The sequence below is a fragment of the Alosa alosa genome, chromosome 13 (genome assembly GCF_017589495.1).
Source record: "Alosa alosa isolate M-15738 ecotype Scorff River chromosome 13, AALO_Geno_1.1, whole genome shotgun sequence".
Classification (NCBI taxonomy): Eukaryota; Metazoa; Chordata; class Actinopteri; order Clupeiformes; family Clupeidae; genus Alosa; species Alosa alosa.
Window position 1 is genome coordinate 30158949 of NC_063201.1, and position 16597 is coordinate 30175545.

The following is a 16597-nucleotide window of genomic DNA, read 5'->3' on the forward strand; positions in this document are numbered from 1 at the left end:
CTACACAAACATCTCGAGTCAACAGCAGGGAAAGATGCTTGTCTAGTTTATCAGCTACCAGCATGATTCTGCAGATACCCACAAGTGCAGACCCTCACAAACACACGGGCGAGCGCACACCCACAAACACATACATGTCAAACATTTCAAAATATTTGACTGTCAAATTACATGAGGTGAATAGGACATCAATTTCGATATTGCTGTTACAATAACCCGCAATCATAATCATAACCTAAACAATTCGACAAAAAGTTGTCACACAAAGTTGATCTTTCCAAAGACGTACCTTTTGTGGGGCTTTGAGAAGCCGATGGATTCCAGCAATTTGATTAATAAAAGGAATATCTTCCCTGAATGTGTAATGAGGAGGTCTGGTCGGCTCGGGAAAATTTGTGCTGTTAAATGGATCAGTATCATCTAGGAACTGTACCCTGCATACAAACGTAGCCATTATACATCCATGCAAAAATGTTTGGAGAAAAGTCCGCACAATCAGTAAATACCGCTGTAATATTTGGTCTATCGCGCTACCGCGGTTAGAGCAGGTAACCAGTGAAGCAGTTGCAGTTGCTGCTCTGTCAGTTATCCGCCAACGTACTCCGTCACATAAAATCGCATAGATAAAATCATTAAAAAATGTTCAGAGGGGCAACGACTCTAGCCCCTTGTTCCTCCCAATGTTAAGGGTAAAACCCCCGCAATTCGTGCGCGATTAAGAATTGAGTCTCTACAGCAGATTGTCTGAAGGAGGCACGCCAGTATCCAAGGGCATTGTGGGCAGGCAAGGTGCTGAGGCAGACTGCGGACAGGACGGGACGGGACAACGTCTGCAGAGAAACTCAGGGAGATTTGGGGACTCCCTATTCCACCTCTAACTCAGCCGCAGTCACAGCGCATCCACACAAAAACCTCGCGCAACAGCGGCATCCATCGGCCAAGAAGAGAACACTTAAGAATGAGATTTGCTATGGCATGCATCATGTTTTCATGTTCATGAGTTCAGTAAAAGTGCGTGTTGAGTTTCCTGCATTCATTTGTATGTTATTTGTAGTGCAAAAATACAATGTCTGTATAAATTGTAATAAAAAATAAATGCAACAACAAGGATTCAGATGATTTTTTAACCTCATGGGGGAAAGCCTATTGCCGTATTTAGTGAGCCAGCTTCCACTAAAGGGTTATATTGGACTCCATATTATAATATCAATGTTCAGGAAATCACATGGGCTTTGTAACCTGTAATCAAAGTTCGGAGGTGGATTCAACAAGTCTGCGTTAAATGGGCATTCATAGTTTGTATAGTTTGTTAACAATTAATTGTTGTACAATTAGTTAACGACATATGTGTGCGATCCCTTCCTTTTTACGTGGGTACGTGTCAGAATGTAGTGAATATGTAGGCTACTGCTTTATTTGTATAGTGCCTTTCGTGCAGCAATGTAAGGAGATTTCCAAAGGAAGTTAAAAAGGTCAAATACAAAGCCAGACCATATATAAAACACATAAATACAAGACATAACAACAAAAATGATCATGAAGCACATTTGTGGATTAAAAAGATATGTTTTAGTATTCAATGATTGTGCCATCTTCAGGCCAGTCTGAGGATCTAAGTGGTGTTGCAGGAGTGTGAGTCAAAGGCATCTGAATGGTATAGAGAGATTTGAAAGATTTGAAAACCAGTAAAAGTTTTTTAAAAATCAATTTAAAACTAACAAGCAACAGGTGAAGGGACTGGAGAACAGGTCCCAGATACAGTAGCAATTTATTTTGGGACGGATCCGCATGAAAGCCTTTAGATCCGTCTGTAGCGGAAATACGCTATCTGACTGTGGGCCACGCCTGGGCACCTGATAGAGGTTTCAGCGTGGCTAGCAATGCAGTTTTTTTCACAGGTTTATAGATTTGGCCCAGGTCCATTTTCCACGACTCAACCGAAAGTCAGGAGATGCATTTAAAATAAAAAATACTGATTTGGCCTAAACCTGTAATACAAATATGAGCCGAAGGACCATTATTTCACAGCAAGTCCAGGTGGTAATAAAGACATTAATTAAGGTTCTGATTCTGCTAAATTGAACAGTGACTTCATCAAGGTGAAGGTGAAGTAACACCTGTCCTGTCCTTTCCAAACTTCATGTCAACTGGCTGCCGTGGGAAAAAATGTGTTTTGGAGTGGCACGAATTTAGAAATCATGAGTGTGCAAGCTGTGCCTATGGCCACTTCATTTCCACACTAAGGCAAGAAATAAGGCTATGAAGCTTAGTAGTTTAGTTGGTGTGGAGATTCAATTTCTAAAAACTCACCAATATTTTATATTTTTTCAAGTAGTATAGAGTTTTGCAGCAGGAGAGGATGGAGTTTGTTGCTGTCAATGTTCAGCCTCAGGTCACCTCCAACACTGACCAGCATGTCTCTGTGCTTTAGTGAAGGAGGAAGCCCGATTGGAACCTCGCCATAATACAGGTGAAGTACAGGTAATGGCTTAGCTGTTTAAAAACAACTTTCTTTAAAAATGTATTTAAAAAGGGGAGGTTCAATATTGACCAATAGTTATTCAGAACTGCAGGGTCTAAGGTGATTTTCCTTAAGAGAGGTCTTACAACTAATTCAACTAACATAGGTTATATGAGTTAATAAAAGTTTAACTGAAACAGATAAGATAGTAGCTGTTTATATTTTTGTTGTACACAATTGTATGTCATTTCAATATGCACAACTCATGACCTTTTTTCCACACCCTTTTCAGATTTCTAACAGCTTCAACCGCTGTAGCTATCTTCGTGAACATACAAAATGAGAGTCTGCCAAAATTGTCTTCAAAGTAGTGCTTGGAGTACAATACAGCTGTACTTTTCTTTCCAAGGAGCCACACCAATTTCTTTGCCACTCCACAAATGAGGAGGTGTGCCCAACTATACAGCAAAGGTGGCTTGAATAGTAGGCTATCACAGAAATAATTTACAGTAGGCTAGTTGATAAGACATATCAGCAGTATACTATGTCCTAGATTTCACTAATCTTTATGTTCTGAAATGTTGATAGAGTTTATTTTTAACTTGACTCATGCATCCTCACATCAGATCCACCAGAGGGCAGAAAGTGGCACAAATCCCAACTGTTTCCAATGGTCCTTCTGATGCACGGCTATGTTATTATGACCGCCGCGCAGCGAAGCGGCGGTCATATAGGTTTAGTCAGATTTTTTTATTTATTTATTTATTTATTTATTTATTTTTTTTTTTTTTTTATTTTTATTTTTTTATTTTTCGTGATGCCCAAATTTCCGTCAATGATTCCCGACACTGAAAGACCGGGTACATCGAAACTTGGTGGGCATGTAACCCCACATGGATAGCATGGAACCATCGTTTTCGTTTTGATCTGTAGCCCCCGCTGGACTGGACCCCGAAAGGAGGGTAGGGCAGACACAGTTTTCTGTGAATATCTCAAAACCGTAGGGTTTAGGAGGACCATTTTTTTTTTTGTATGTTGATCTCAAGGGGCCATGTCAACCCATTCCATATCCACTCATTTCATGTATAGCGCCACCTAGTTAAACACAAAAAAGTAAAAAATGAGGTGTTGTAATTGAAGGTATCTGTGACCTAACATAGTCAAAACTGCACGAAATTGGAAGATCATTATGACACCCTCTGTATGCACGCCAAGTTTTGTGGAATTCGCTCATGGGGGGCCACACAATAAATTAATTTATGTTACTATACACCAACTGGCCTGTAGGTGGCGGGGACAGTTTTCTTGTGAATATCTCGAGAACCGTGAGGGCCTAGGAGGTCCACCTTTTTATGTATTTTGGTCTTAAGGGGCATGTCAACCCATCCCATTACCACTTATTTCATGTATAGCCACCTAGTTAAAAAATAAAAAAGCAAAAATTAGGTGTTTTCATCACAATATCTCTGGCTGACAAGGTCAAAACTGCACCGAAATTAAAAGTGTAGGATCATTATGACACCCTCCGAATGCATGTCAAGTTTTGTGTACTTTTGTTCATGGGGGCCTTACAATAAAATAATTTATGTGTACATTTAGTGACGTACACCAACAAGGATTCCCGGGACACTGAAAGACCGGGTACACAAAACTTAGTGGGCATGTACCCCCACATGGATAGCATGGAACCGTCATTCTTCGCTTTTAATCTGTAGCCCCCGCTGGACTGGACCCCCCCGAGGAGGGAGGTAGGGCAGACACAGTTCTCTGTGAATATCTTGAGAACTGTAGGGCCTAGGATGACCAATTTTTTACGATATGTTTGCCTCCAGGGGTCATGTTAACCCATTCCATGTGCACACATGTGCATAAACAGATACACACGCACACACATACATTTACAGTAATCATAATGATGACACATACTCACACAGTAGACATATGTACGCATGCATGCACATGCACAAACACACATCGCGCAGGCAAACACACAAGCACGCACATACACACACACACACACACCCACACACATAAACACAAATTTGTACACGCACACATGCACACAATTCAAGAATTTTTCCCGTCATCTATTCCCTGAATTTTTGGTCATTGATACCCGGGACACCGAACCACCGGGGTACATGGAATTTGGTGGGTATGTAGCCCCACTAGACTTTTACGGAAAAATGTCATTTCGTCCCCGGGGACCACCACCACCCCCACCCCGTGCTGGGCCCCTGAACCGCAAAAAAAAAAAGTTTTTCCTAAATAACTACCTGAACCGTGGCACTGAGGATGAAGAATCTTTTATGGTATGTTGGTCTCAAGGGCCCACATCAACCTGGCTCATAATCACTCATTTGTGATTTGCACCCCCACCCCCCGGTAAAAAATGAAAATGCAATATTATTCTGCTTTAATCGCCCCTATCTTCAGTTAAGATGTTCAGAACTGCACCAAATTGTATGTGTATGATTGACCTGGCATTCTCTGGGGGTATGCCAAGTTTAGAGAATTTCATCCATGGGGGTCTAAAAATTAGGTTATGTGTACATTTAGTGACTGTACACTCATTGGCCTGTAAATGGCGGTGCACACATATACACATGTACACACACAGGCACCCACATACTATCGGTATTAGAACGGCCGATACATAATTACAAATTCAGTAGGATTAAAAGAAAGCCAAAATAAATATTCATCATCATCATCATGGCTGCATTTTCAGTATTGGCGAGAAGTAGTCGTTTGTCCACTAGATGGCGCATCGTTGCAGTGAGACGTAATTGTGTTGGAAGTTAAAAGTGGGTTGGAAAAAACAATGGACGCTTCCTACAAGGACGGTAATTTACCGCAGCGAACATCTAATAAGGATAGGACGATGTTCACATGAAGTGTAATTCCCATTTCTTCTTGAAGCCGAAATAAATCTGAGGATGTTTATCGGACATGCTTGGTTTTTACTGCAGGTACGTTAATCTTGTAATATCAATAAGGACCTAGGTAATGTTACCGTTAGCGTTGGTTGAGTGATGGAGGCATTTGATTGATTGCATTTGTAGAAAACTATAAATGCGTTATACCAAGCAAATGTATAGCAGCACTGTTTGTATCTTTCGACTGTCATTTATTGCACATGCTACAAAATCATTCTGTGCAATGGAAGATTTACCAACGTTACACTACACTGGTCTGATACAGTTTTGCCTATACATCGCGAGACTGAGGCGCCTGTTTATTTTGTTTTTTTAAGTGCGTGCAGGGTGTGAGGGGAATCGATGTGCTTTGATTACAGCTTGGTAGTTGTAGTCTGTGAAATTAAAAAGCACGTGTGTGAAGTATCCAAACAATGACACCTTCATTTCATTATGGCTGCTTTAGCAACACACCTTAAGCTACTGTGTAGTGGGTCCCATTTAGAAGTGGCTACTTCATTCGCGCTTTCCTTGACTCATGGAGCTGCGTGAATGTTATTACAACTTTTCGCCACGATATGACAGTTTAAGTCCGCTTGATACTGTAAGGCGTAAGCCATTGGTTTCCAAAGGAGATTTTATTTGTGTCGCCAGCATAGCCTATTGACAATTTATGTTGTAAATAGGCCTACCTTATAATCCTACCTGTAGCTTAGGGAAGCTAACAGCTTTCTATTAGGATCTAGTTTGTTAGTTACCGTTTTGTCATAACTCCCTGATGCATTTTTGCATTTAGAATAGCCAGAGCGTGTATATCTCAATCGGAAAATTAAACAATATCGGGTGCCTATGGACTAGGCTGGGTGAACCCAGCCTGATCTGCCCGCTATTTATTTTTGATTTCTTAAAAGATTGAGCTTGGTCTGATGAAAGCCAGACTAGCCATGGACCTCAGTTAAACAATGCAAGGGAACATGAATCAGCCTATATTTGCACGAACAATAACGGACAAAAGCTCTTCAACTTTGGCCCGTTAAAATGTGTATGAACAGTCTAGCGACGCATTTCATAAAGGCCCATTTGGACATGTCAGTTATTTGCACCACTGGTTAGATGTAAAACAGCATTTCGTTTCAGACTAGGCTACTGTTACTTAATTTGTGCATTAACAATAACGTTTCAGACTACTGTTACTTAATTTGTGCATTGACAATAAAGTATTACATGAACTAAAGATGACTAAAATCTTATGTAGAAGAAGAAACATTCACAAAAAAAATCCATCCATCCAAAAAATGACCTTTGTTTTTGATAGCTGTTGAAAACGGCATGGAACTGACAGAGATGTTTTTGTTTATAAATACATAAAAATAAATAAATAAATAACATTATGCTGATACCTTTTGCTTTTCCCAAATACAATGTAGCCTACAGGTGTAAGTGACCTTTCATCAATCCAGTTGCAATGGATGAACTGTGATGAACTGCCCTACTTGTGATTGTTTAGAGATTTTAAAGGTTTTATAACAATGCTACATCTTCTTTGGCTATTCTACAATCTATTCACCTTTTCAGCACCAGTAGGCTACTTTCTGTGCAGCCACACACACACACTCAGGCATGCCAAACAAGCATACACAAAAGTTTCAAGAGTGGGGGATGGAGTAAAATATGGAGACAAATTGAAGTGTGATTTATTTTCGCGGAACGGATGTACAGGACTGAGCGGCGGTCATATTTTGTACCGCTATGCGGTACATCTAGTTACTGTAATAGGTATTCAAATACCAAGTCTATTCAACAGATCCGTTTTAAAAAAGTTGTTGGTGGTGTTTTCTTTGATTTATGTTTTTGAGTGTTTTTATTCTATTGTATTTTAAGTTGTTGCTGTTGCAGTTTTAAATCAAGTGGAAACATATTCTAACCTGCCAAATGTATGTAACATAACATAACTTATTTGTGTATACTGTAGCCTTTAGCACACTGTATACATCTGCATAAACTGCAAAGTTATTAATTAATGTAATTTGGTAGCAATGTAATCAATTTAAATTGTAGCACAGCGTAGTTTGTTATGATGAATATAATGCTCTTTGCTTCAAGCAGCAAAAGTTTAAAACTCTCAGTTACATTTGATATTCCGTCCACCCCATATCCAATTGAGCTTAATGATTTATTATGACAGCCTCTGGCATGGCTTTGTGGGAACCGCAGTGTACACATGATTGCTTTTTTTATCACACTCTCAGAACATATCAATGCAATTAGAGATTTAACAACGAGTTATTGCTATTTAAAACCTGTACGTAACGGAAGTCAGTAGTGTTTCTTTTTCTCTGAGAACTTAATCTTAATATTAAGAAGCATTTCCATAAGCTATTCCCTTCAAATACCAATATGAACTCTTATAGGCAATGGCCGCCACTGTGTCTCTGCTCCTCACCTACACAAGCAGGGGCGCTATACAGACAAGCTGTGGAGAAGTCAAACATTACAGACAATATGATAGGGAAAACAAGTGTCGCTCTGTCAATGTTTGTCCCCATCATGTAAACATTAGAAAATGTCATCAATAACAAAGCACCTTTTAAAACACAACTTCCTTTGCTTTTCTGTGAAAGCCCAAGATAGCAGGGCTTTGAGGGCAGCTGCGGCCCACTGGTTAGCACTCTGGACTTGTAACCGGAGAGTTTCCGGTTCGAGCCCCGACCAGTGGGCCGCGGCTGAAGTGCCCTTGAGCAAGGCACCTAACCCCTCGCTGCTCCCCGAGCGCCGCCGTTAAAGCAGGCAGCTCACTGCGCCGGGATTAGTGTGTGCATCACCTCACTGTGTGTTCACTGTGTGCAGTGTGTTTCACTAATTCACCGATTGGGTTAAATGCAGAGACCAAATTTCCCTCACGGGATCAGAAAGTATATATACTTATACTTATACTTTAGCAGTATTGACTGTTGAACTGAATGTTGAACCCTCATTTCTAGTCTCCACTGGGTCATATAGATCTTTATCTCTGTTCTGATTGGCATCTCAGAGGACCTGAGGAGAGGCTTTTTAATTAGAGGTGGTTGACTCGCTGTGTCCTACGTCACAGATAACACATTAATTATTGTCAAGTGCAGTTTCATTGAAGTAACAGTTTGCACTGGCCTCATTCAGCTGACTGTACAGATTTCGATAATTTAGGAGAGGCTGTGGCTCCAGCCGAAGGTTGACAAGGTGCCGGAGTTCACTATAAATACTGTCCTTTGCCTTGCGCTCGGGTCATCTCTCTGCCACGTGTCAGAGTTGCATGTACAGAACATACAGAGCAACTACTGTGCCAGCCACCCACTGGCACTGCCAATAATCTGCCACTCGTACACAAGCGCATCTAAACAGACACTGTTACTCAGAGGAGCAGCACACACTCAGGCATGAAGCTGAAGCTCCCAAACCCAGGCCTGGAGGACCGGATCCTGACCCATGAGCAGCTGGACAAGCTGGAGGTGGAGGAGGCCGGGGACAGGCCCAAATGGGACAACAAGGCCCAGTACATGCTGACCTGCGTGGGCTTCTGCGTGGGCCTGGGCAACGTCTGGCGCTTCCCCTACCTCTGCCAGAGCCATGGAGGAGGTAAGAGACTGATTGAATGAGTTCTCTCATATTGTTAGGTTTTGGAGGACAATTGGTTTGACTGTGAAATCTCAGTCTTTTGCTTTCTGAATGACTAAACAAAATGGTAACAAGGAACCTTCAGCTTTAAATGTCTGTAAACTTTGGTAAGGAAAGTTTATTTATATAGTGCATTTGCTATATATGAACAGAGTGCAACTCAAAGAGCTCCACACACAGTCATCAATACATAAACAGACAAATTAACAAATAATTGACAATAAACAGAAACAAGATGCTGTATGGGGCGGCATGATGGGGCACATAAATTACTCAAGTTTCTAAAAGTTCAGAGTTGACCAACTTTTATGGGAATTCATCCTGTTTTATGGTGAACAGCTGTCAAACTCAAACAGAAACAGTAGTATTACAGTTTGGTAGGGAATGTTTCATAATTCAACAAAATGATGGAATGTATTCTATTTATTCTCTTAGAGGCAAACCTTTGTAAGACCGTTTTTGTAATGTTACAAATGTTCCATAAATGTCAGATCAATGAAAACACACCAAATGAGAACATTTTTAGAATAGAATGGGACATGTTAAAGTGTTTAGACCTGTTAATTATAATGTTTTTGTAAAACTGTAGGATTCTTAAATACGTGTGTCTGCAACTTAATGGAAATATTACAATAATATTTTATAGTGAAGACAATATAATGTGTGAGACCTTCTCTGAGATTTGATACTTGATTCAGAAATAATTACATGTCCATGTAAAGGAATAAGGGATTCTGTAAGGAAATAAGGAAATTTGTAAATTTTCAGTAAAGGGCTCGTCAATACTGATGACAAACATGGCTAACAGGCAGAACAACAAATGTTATGAGCTTAATGTCTCATATGGATTGCAACACATTCAACTAAGCGTTGATATTCAGACTATTAATTCATTAGCATGTCATTCACAATTTGAATAATCACTATAACCTGCAATTAGATCACTGAATTTATTGATAATTAAGCAGCTTCATTTATTTATTTAAGAATTTTATTTTAAAGTAAAACGTTTTTCATAATGCATGAATACAGAGTATGCAATGGTTTGGAAAAGTATATGAATTAGGATGTGTAGCATATGTGGATATGAGAGTATTGTCTTCATATCACAGAGGTAGCTTGAAATGAGTTTGCTATTCAGGTGTAAGAGGATTATGCACCTTTTATTTATCTACAGTTGTTACATATTTACCTCAAGTCAAGGTTAACCAGGAGTCTTGTAAGGGTCACTCAGTAGGTGTGAATTCTTCGGTGGTATCTTCACATATTAACCAGGCTGTATGGGGAGAAAAAGGCTGACATGTAAGTCTGCTAGTTAGGGTGACTTTGCTCTCCATGGAAAGTGCATACCACACAGGTATCAATCTTTTTAGGGTAATTGACTGTTTGAAAAGGAACCACCAGTACCACGTTGATAACAAAGAAAAAAGACAACTTTCCTGTTGTGTAATGGTTTTTAACTTATAGCCTTGAACCCTTTCCTGTTCCCAACACTTAATCTGTTCTCTTGGTCTGTTATCAGTTGTGTCAACAAATGCCAGTCAAAGAATAACATGTGCCTAAGTGGTCATACTTTACACACTATCAACAAAGGAGAAATCTCAAGTTGCATTTAATTTTCCCTGACTGGGGAGCACAGCATTCCACAGCACACCAGTCTCAGGCTCAGAACAAAGGCAGATATGTGTGTTATCATCAGCATGTGACCCCCTGGACACCAGATTAGACTTTCAACTTGAATTTTCAATATCAACTTTGTCATAATAATTAAGTGCAGTATACCTTTATGGTTCAAAGTGTGTTTCATATTTCCAAAGTACAATAATAAAAACAATGCTTTATTAAACCCCACCCCACATGGGTTTACAGTCTCACCCATCTAGGAAGTAAACCCAGCTATTATTATTTCCAGGGGCCTTTATGATCCCCTTCCTGATCCTGCTGGTCTTTGAGGGCATCCCTCTACTGCACCTGGAGTTTGCCATTGGCCAGCGTCTGAGGAAAGGCAGCTTGGGGGTCTGGAGGACCATAAACCCCTACATGCTTGGAGTCGGTGAGGCCTCTTTAAGACTAATGTTGTTTGTCCATGTTGAGAGTTGTCACCTGTGGACCACTCTACACATCCTGACATGGTGTTCTGCTCCGCAGGCTTGGCCTCCATGGGTGTGTCTCTCCTGATCAGTCTGTACTACAACATGATCATTGCCTGGGTCATGTGGTACTTTTTCAACTCGTTTCAGGAGCCACTGCCATGGAGCCAGTGTCCTATGAATGCCAACGGGACAGGTGAGTTGGATGCTCCATAAGGACAGTGAATCCATTTAAGCTGGTCATGACAGATGGAAGATGTTTCTGTTCCACTGTTTGTGTAAAATTGATCCAAGTTTCTACCCCACAAACCACAGGCCTGGAGTCTGAGTGTGTGAGGAGCTCGCCTGTGGATTACTTTTGGTACCGGCAGACGCTCAACACCACTGCTGTGATCGATGACACAGGGGGTCTGCAGTGGTGGATGGTGTTGTGTCTGGTCAGTGCCTGGGGTGTGCTCTATATCTGCTGCATCCGTGGCATTGAGACCACGGGGAAGGTAGGTTTGACCCTTAGCATGGGCACTGATTCTGAATGACACCTGTGAGTCACTCTGTACGTCAAGGTGAAATAGGAAAGTACAGGACATTTAATGATGGCAGTAAGGCTGGACTGTAAGGACACAAGGTTGTAAATGTTTACTGGGAATAGGATTGCCTTAGATTTATAGGTTTATGGTCTTACAAAATAAAGCTTGGGCATGCTCTCTGAAGCAATAGAGTGATTCATGCTAAATTCAGTGAACAATAAGGGTTGTAAAAGTTAAAAAATAATTACAATATAACAAAACAAATTAGTTAAGCACATGTTTTTGCAGCACATCAGTATAAATGAGTACATAATAATATGACATTAAAGTGTTATTTTAAACAGTTGATATGTCCACTCACTCCTGCCTTTCCTAGGCGGTGTACGTCACCTCAACACTCCCTTATGTGGTGCTCACCATCTTTCTGATCCGAGGGCTCACTCTCAAAGGCTCCGTGGATGGAATCAAGTTTCTCTTCACACCGGATGTAAGTAGTGGTAAAATACAGACACCATATACAGACACGTGTAATGCCTCATTTGAGAACAATTGTGCCCAGGGTGTGAATTATATAAAATGAATGAACTAATCCCCCGCCACCCGCTGTGTGTGTGTGTGTGTGTGTGTGTGTGTGTGTGTGTCTGTGTGTGTGTGTGTGTGTGTGTGTGTGTGTGAACGGATATGTAGTTGAATGAGTTAGCAAACCCCACTACCTGGCTGGATGCAGGTGCTCAGGTGTTCTATTCCTTTTCGTTAGCCTTCGGAGGGCTCATCTCCTTCTCCAGCTATAACTCAGTGCAGTAAGTGCTCTTGAACACTCCTCTAAACACTCTGCATCTGCCATGTTAACAAAGCTTAACAGAACAGCAGACAGCATAATAATAATACCATGTCTGTTGTCCATAGTAATAACTGTGAACAGGATGCAGTGATCATCTCCATCATCAATGCTTTCACATCAGTCTATGCTGCTACAGTCATATACAGCATCATTGGCTTCAGAGCAACAGAGCGATTTGATGACTGTCTGAGTGGGTATGTGTCCAGTATCATTATTATAAATGTAAAACATATGACCAGCTATACATGATGTTCATGACTCACTAAATATACTAACACACATATGATAGGCCTACTCATTAACATGATTAATAAAAAAAACAACAATGCCTAATAAAAGTATAAAGATAAGTAGGGCTGTCAAAATAACACGTTCATTTTGACTAATTAATTACAGAAATAATAACGTGTTAAAAAAACGCTGATTAATATAAGGGGCCGTCTAGGCCTTAATTCATACTTGGTCTTACACACACTATCATAACCTTGCACATATACCACTATACTCATGCACACTCACTATTATAGTCATTTTACATGTATGTATGAGAGGGTATAGTCGTGTATGTGAGAGAGTATAGTAGTGTATGTGAAGGAGTATAGTAGTGAATGTGAGAGAGTATAGTAGTGTATGTGAGAGAGTAAAGAGTATAGTAGTGTATGTGAGAGAGTATAGTTGTGTATGTGAGAGAGTTTAGTAGTACATGTGAGAGAGTCGTATATGTGAGAGACTATAGTAGTGTATGTGAGAGAGTATAGTAGTGTATGTGAGAGAGTTTGGTAGTGTATGTGAGAGAGTATAGTAGTGTATGTGAGAGAAAGTATAGTAGTGTATGCGAGAGAGTATACTAGTGTATGCAAGAGAGTATAGTAGTGTATGCGAGAGAGTTTAGTAGTGTATGCGAGAGAGTATAATAGTGTATGCGAGAGAGTTTAGTAGTCTATGTGAGAGAGTTTAGTAGTGTATGCGAGAAGGTATAGTAGTGAATGCAAGAGAGTATAGTAGTGAATGTGAGAGAGTATAGTTGTGTATGCGAAAGAGTATAGTAGTATATGTGAGAGAGTATAGTGGTGTATGTGAGAGAGTATAGTGGTGTGTGTGAGAGAGTTTGCATGAAACGGAAGGAGTTTGATTTCTCAGTTCCTGATTGGTTTGTCAATGTCACGTCTCTCTAGCTAGCCAATTAAAATCAAGGAAGGGGCGGGACCTACACTGTCAACAATGTTCGTGTAGACCTAGTGGTGGAGGAAAAAATCAGCCAAGTCCTATGTGACTAAATATTACTAAACTACTACTGCAAACCGAATGCAAATTAGGCTACAAAGACATGAGGGGTGCCTATTCTATTGTAATTGCCTAGCTACCAGCTCCTTTTGTCTGGCGAAGTCATATTTTAGTGAACTGAGTCCTACTAAACTCTTTCACATACACTACTATACTCTCTCACATACACTACTATACTCTTTACTCTCTCACATACACTACTATACTCTCTCACATTCACTACTATACTCCTTCACATACACTACTATACTCTCTCACATACACGACTATACCCTCTCATACATACATGTAAAATGACTATAATAGTGAGTGTGCATGAGTATAGTGGTGTATGTGCAAGATTATGATAGTGTGTGTAAGACCAAGTATGAATTAAGGCCTAGACGGCCCCTCATAGATTAATCCCATTTCATATATATCACTATAGTGACATTTGACCCAGTATGTAATTAATTACATTTTTTTAGTCCTATTGATTGACAGCCCTAAATATAAGTAATAAAGACACTTTCACTTTCAATTTTAGGAACATTCTAGCCCTAATGAATGCCTTTGATCTTCCTGAGGGGGGTGTCAACACAAGTAACTATGATGAGGTCGTGGCTCTGTACAATAGTACAGATCCAAATGTCATCCAAACACTCAACCTTAAAACCTGTAACCTGAACACTTTCCTCAGTGAGGTATGAACTCTTCACTGGCTTTTTGACTGTTCATATTTAGACATACAGCATATTAAAAAAAGAGAGAAGCATAAATCAGTCAATATGAAAAGGTACACTGCTGAATTGAAGTATGCCTGTGAATCTGATGACAGCTGTGACACTTTCTGCCTGTTAAGGGCGTTGAAGGGACGGGTCTGGCCTTCATTGTGTTCACTGAGGCCATCACAAAGATGCCATTGTCTCCTCTGTGGTCTGTCCTGTTCTTCATCATGCTTTTCTGCCTGGGCTTGTCATCCATGTTCGGCAACATTGAAGGGGTGTTGGTCCCTCTACAGGACCTTAAGGTTTTCCCCAAGTCATGGCCCAAAGAGGCTGTCACAGGTGGGTGTAAATAGGAATTTAAAATCCTTGAAATATATATACAAAAATATGTAGAAAAGAAATGTTTGACTGGCAGTTCTTATCTTGTGTCATGACTTGAAGATAATGATTATACCCTACTGTGAAGTGTCTTGAGACAATTTTTTTTTTATTGGATTGAATACATACTGTATCTCCTCCTTTCCCCATTCTCCTAACCTTGCTGCATGCAGGTCTAACCTGTCTCGTTTGCTGCTTGGTGGGACTCATATTTGTCCAAGGATCAGGAAATTACTGGCTTGCCCTCTTTGACACCTTTGCGGGGTCCATTCCTTTGCTTATCATTGCCTTCTGTGAGATGATTGGAGTGGTGTATGTATATGGCATTGACAGGTGAGTTTTTTGTGGCTTATAATCAGAGGATTGTAGTTGATGCATGAAATAACATTGCTCACCATGGTATATATTTTTTTCACTTCCAGATTCAATGAGGACTTGGTGTTCATGATCGGACACAAGCCCAACATCTTCTGGCAGGCCACATGGCGATTCATTAGTCCAGCCATCATGTTGGCCATCCTTGTGTTCTACCTGGTCACAACGGTCACCAAGGATATCTTCTACATCGCCTGGGATCCAGCCTCTGTAAGAAATCAGTTCGATCATCATCACTATATTAAGAAATATACTGTTACTTACTGTTTAATATGTCAAAATATCACACAGCACACTATGTTTTTGGTGCTACACATCTGTGAATATTTTTAAAAGTTCTCAAAGTCAAGTTCAAGTGCTATATTTGAAATTTGGCAAGTTTGAGAACAGGTTGAGTACTATCCTTACTGTGGTTTTTGTTCTTGTTTTGACAAATATCAAACATTTTTATTTCCAGGATAACTTCCCCACTCTCGAGAAGAAGCCATATCCAGAGTGGATCTATGTCATTATATTCATCTTGGCTGGAATACCTAGTCTTGCTGTGCCAGGAGCAGCTATTTTCAAGCTGATACAAAACCGCTGTTGCAAGAAGGAAAAAGATGACAAAGCACAAATGATCGAAACTGTTTCTTACCAGATGGAGGATGGCCTGAAAAGGAGAGACTCATGAAGGACTACATGAACACATACAAATTTACTATCAGTTAAATACATATTCACAAGTCTGATCTCCAGTTTCACTGATAAAAGCATAGTGCATTTCGCAACCTTTTTATTGCGAGCTCTGTTAATATCAAAATGTTTCATTGTTAACATACAGAGTACTTTTGGATACCAGATCTGACATTGAACAAAAATGACCAAACTAGTCCAAAGAGACACCACTACCATGTCAATTATTATCATTTCCTTTAATATTTCTGCACAATACCGCAATGTCAATGGAATTATATTAATTTGTGGTACAAAAGAAAACAATGCACCTAAGTAAAGCATATTAACTTATCAGTATTGATTACCCAAATTTTGTAATATATGTATAACATTTGTAAGGTTTATCACAACATTGTATTTTGTATTAATATATATATATATGATGTGTAACAACAAATAGTAAATTGTGTAAATGTACATAAAAGCTTAAATGCATTTTTACATCTTATATAAATATATTCTGTGAATAAGAGGCTTAACTTTATTCTCTCTTCAATTATTTGAGCACAGCTTAAACCATCATTGTTCTTTGTTCATATCATATCAGCCTTTGATTTTTTTTTTCACTTACTGTAGTAAGTCACACATTAGCTTTAAATCGATGGTGAGAAAACAAGCACTTTAATAAATGCATCAGTTCAGTGTAAT

The 16597-nt window shown here is 39.8% G+C and overlaps 2 protein-coding genes and 1 long non-coding RNA gene across 7 annotated transcripts in view; 1 reads left to right on the top strand and 2 right to left on the bottom strand.

The window, feature by feature from the left end:
• Positions 1-814, bottom strand: part of fhod3b (formin homology 2 domain containing 3b) — a 105871-nt gene extending 105057 nt beyond the window's left edge. For all 5 annotated transcript variants that reach the window (XM_048261485.1, XM_048261484.1, XM_048261483.1 and 2 more), the window contains exon 1: positions 290-814. In XM_048261485.1, coding sequence (XP_048117442.1) covers positions 290-454 — 165 coding nt within the window. In that variant the 5' untranslated portion in view covers positions 455-814. The remainder of the gene's footprint in view (positions 1-289) is intronic.
• A 7789-nt stretch (positions 815-8603) lies between these two features.
• Positions 8604-16596, top strand: slc6a19b (solute carrier family 6 member 19b). The gene is made up of 12 exons (XM_048261270.1): positions 8604-8991; positions 10943-11083; positions 11179-11316; positions 11436-11617; positions 12024-12134; positions 12335-12447; positions 12554-12682; positions 14299-14455; positions 14614-14818; positions 15031-15190; positions 15280-15442; positions 15690-16596. Exons 1-12 carry the CDS (start codon positions 8793-8795, stop codon positions 15903-15905), a joined length of 1914 nt encoding a protein of 637 aa, XP_048117227.1. The 5' UTR covers positions 8604-8792; the 3' UTR covers positions 15906-16596.
• LOC125306104 lies at positions 9140-12114 on the bottom strand. The gene is made up of 3 exons (XR_007195493.1): positions 12009-12114; positions 10223-10306; positions 9140-9764 (listed from the first exon to the last, which is right to left on the bottom strand). It is a non-coding gene; the product is annotated as an uncharacterized LOC125306104 (long non-coding RNA).
• Position 16597: the final 1 nt, after the last annotated feature.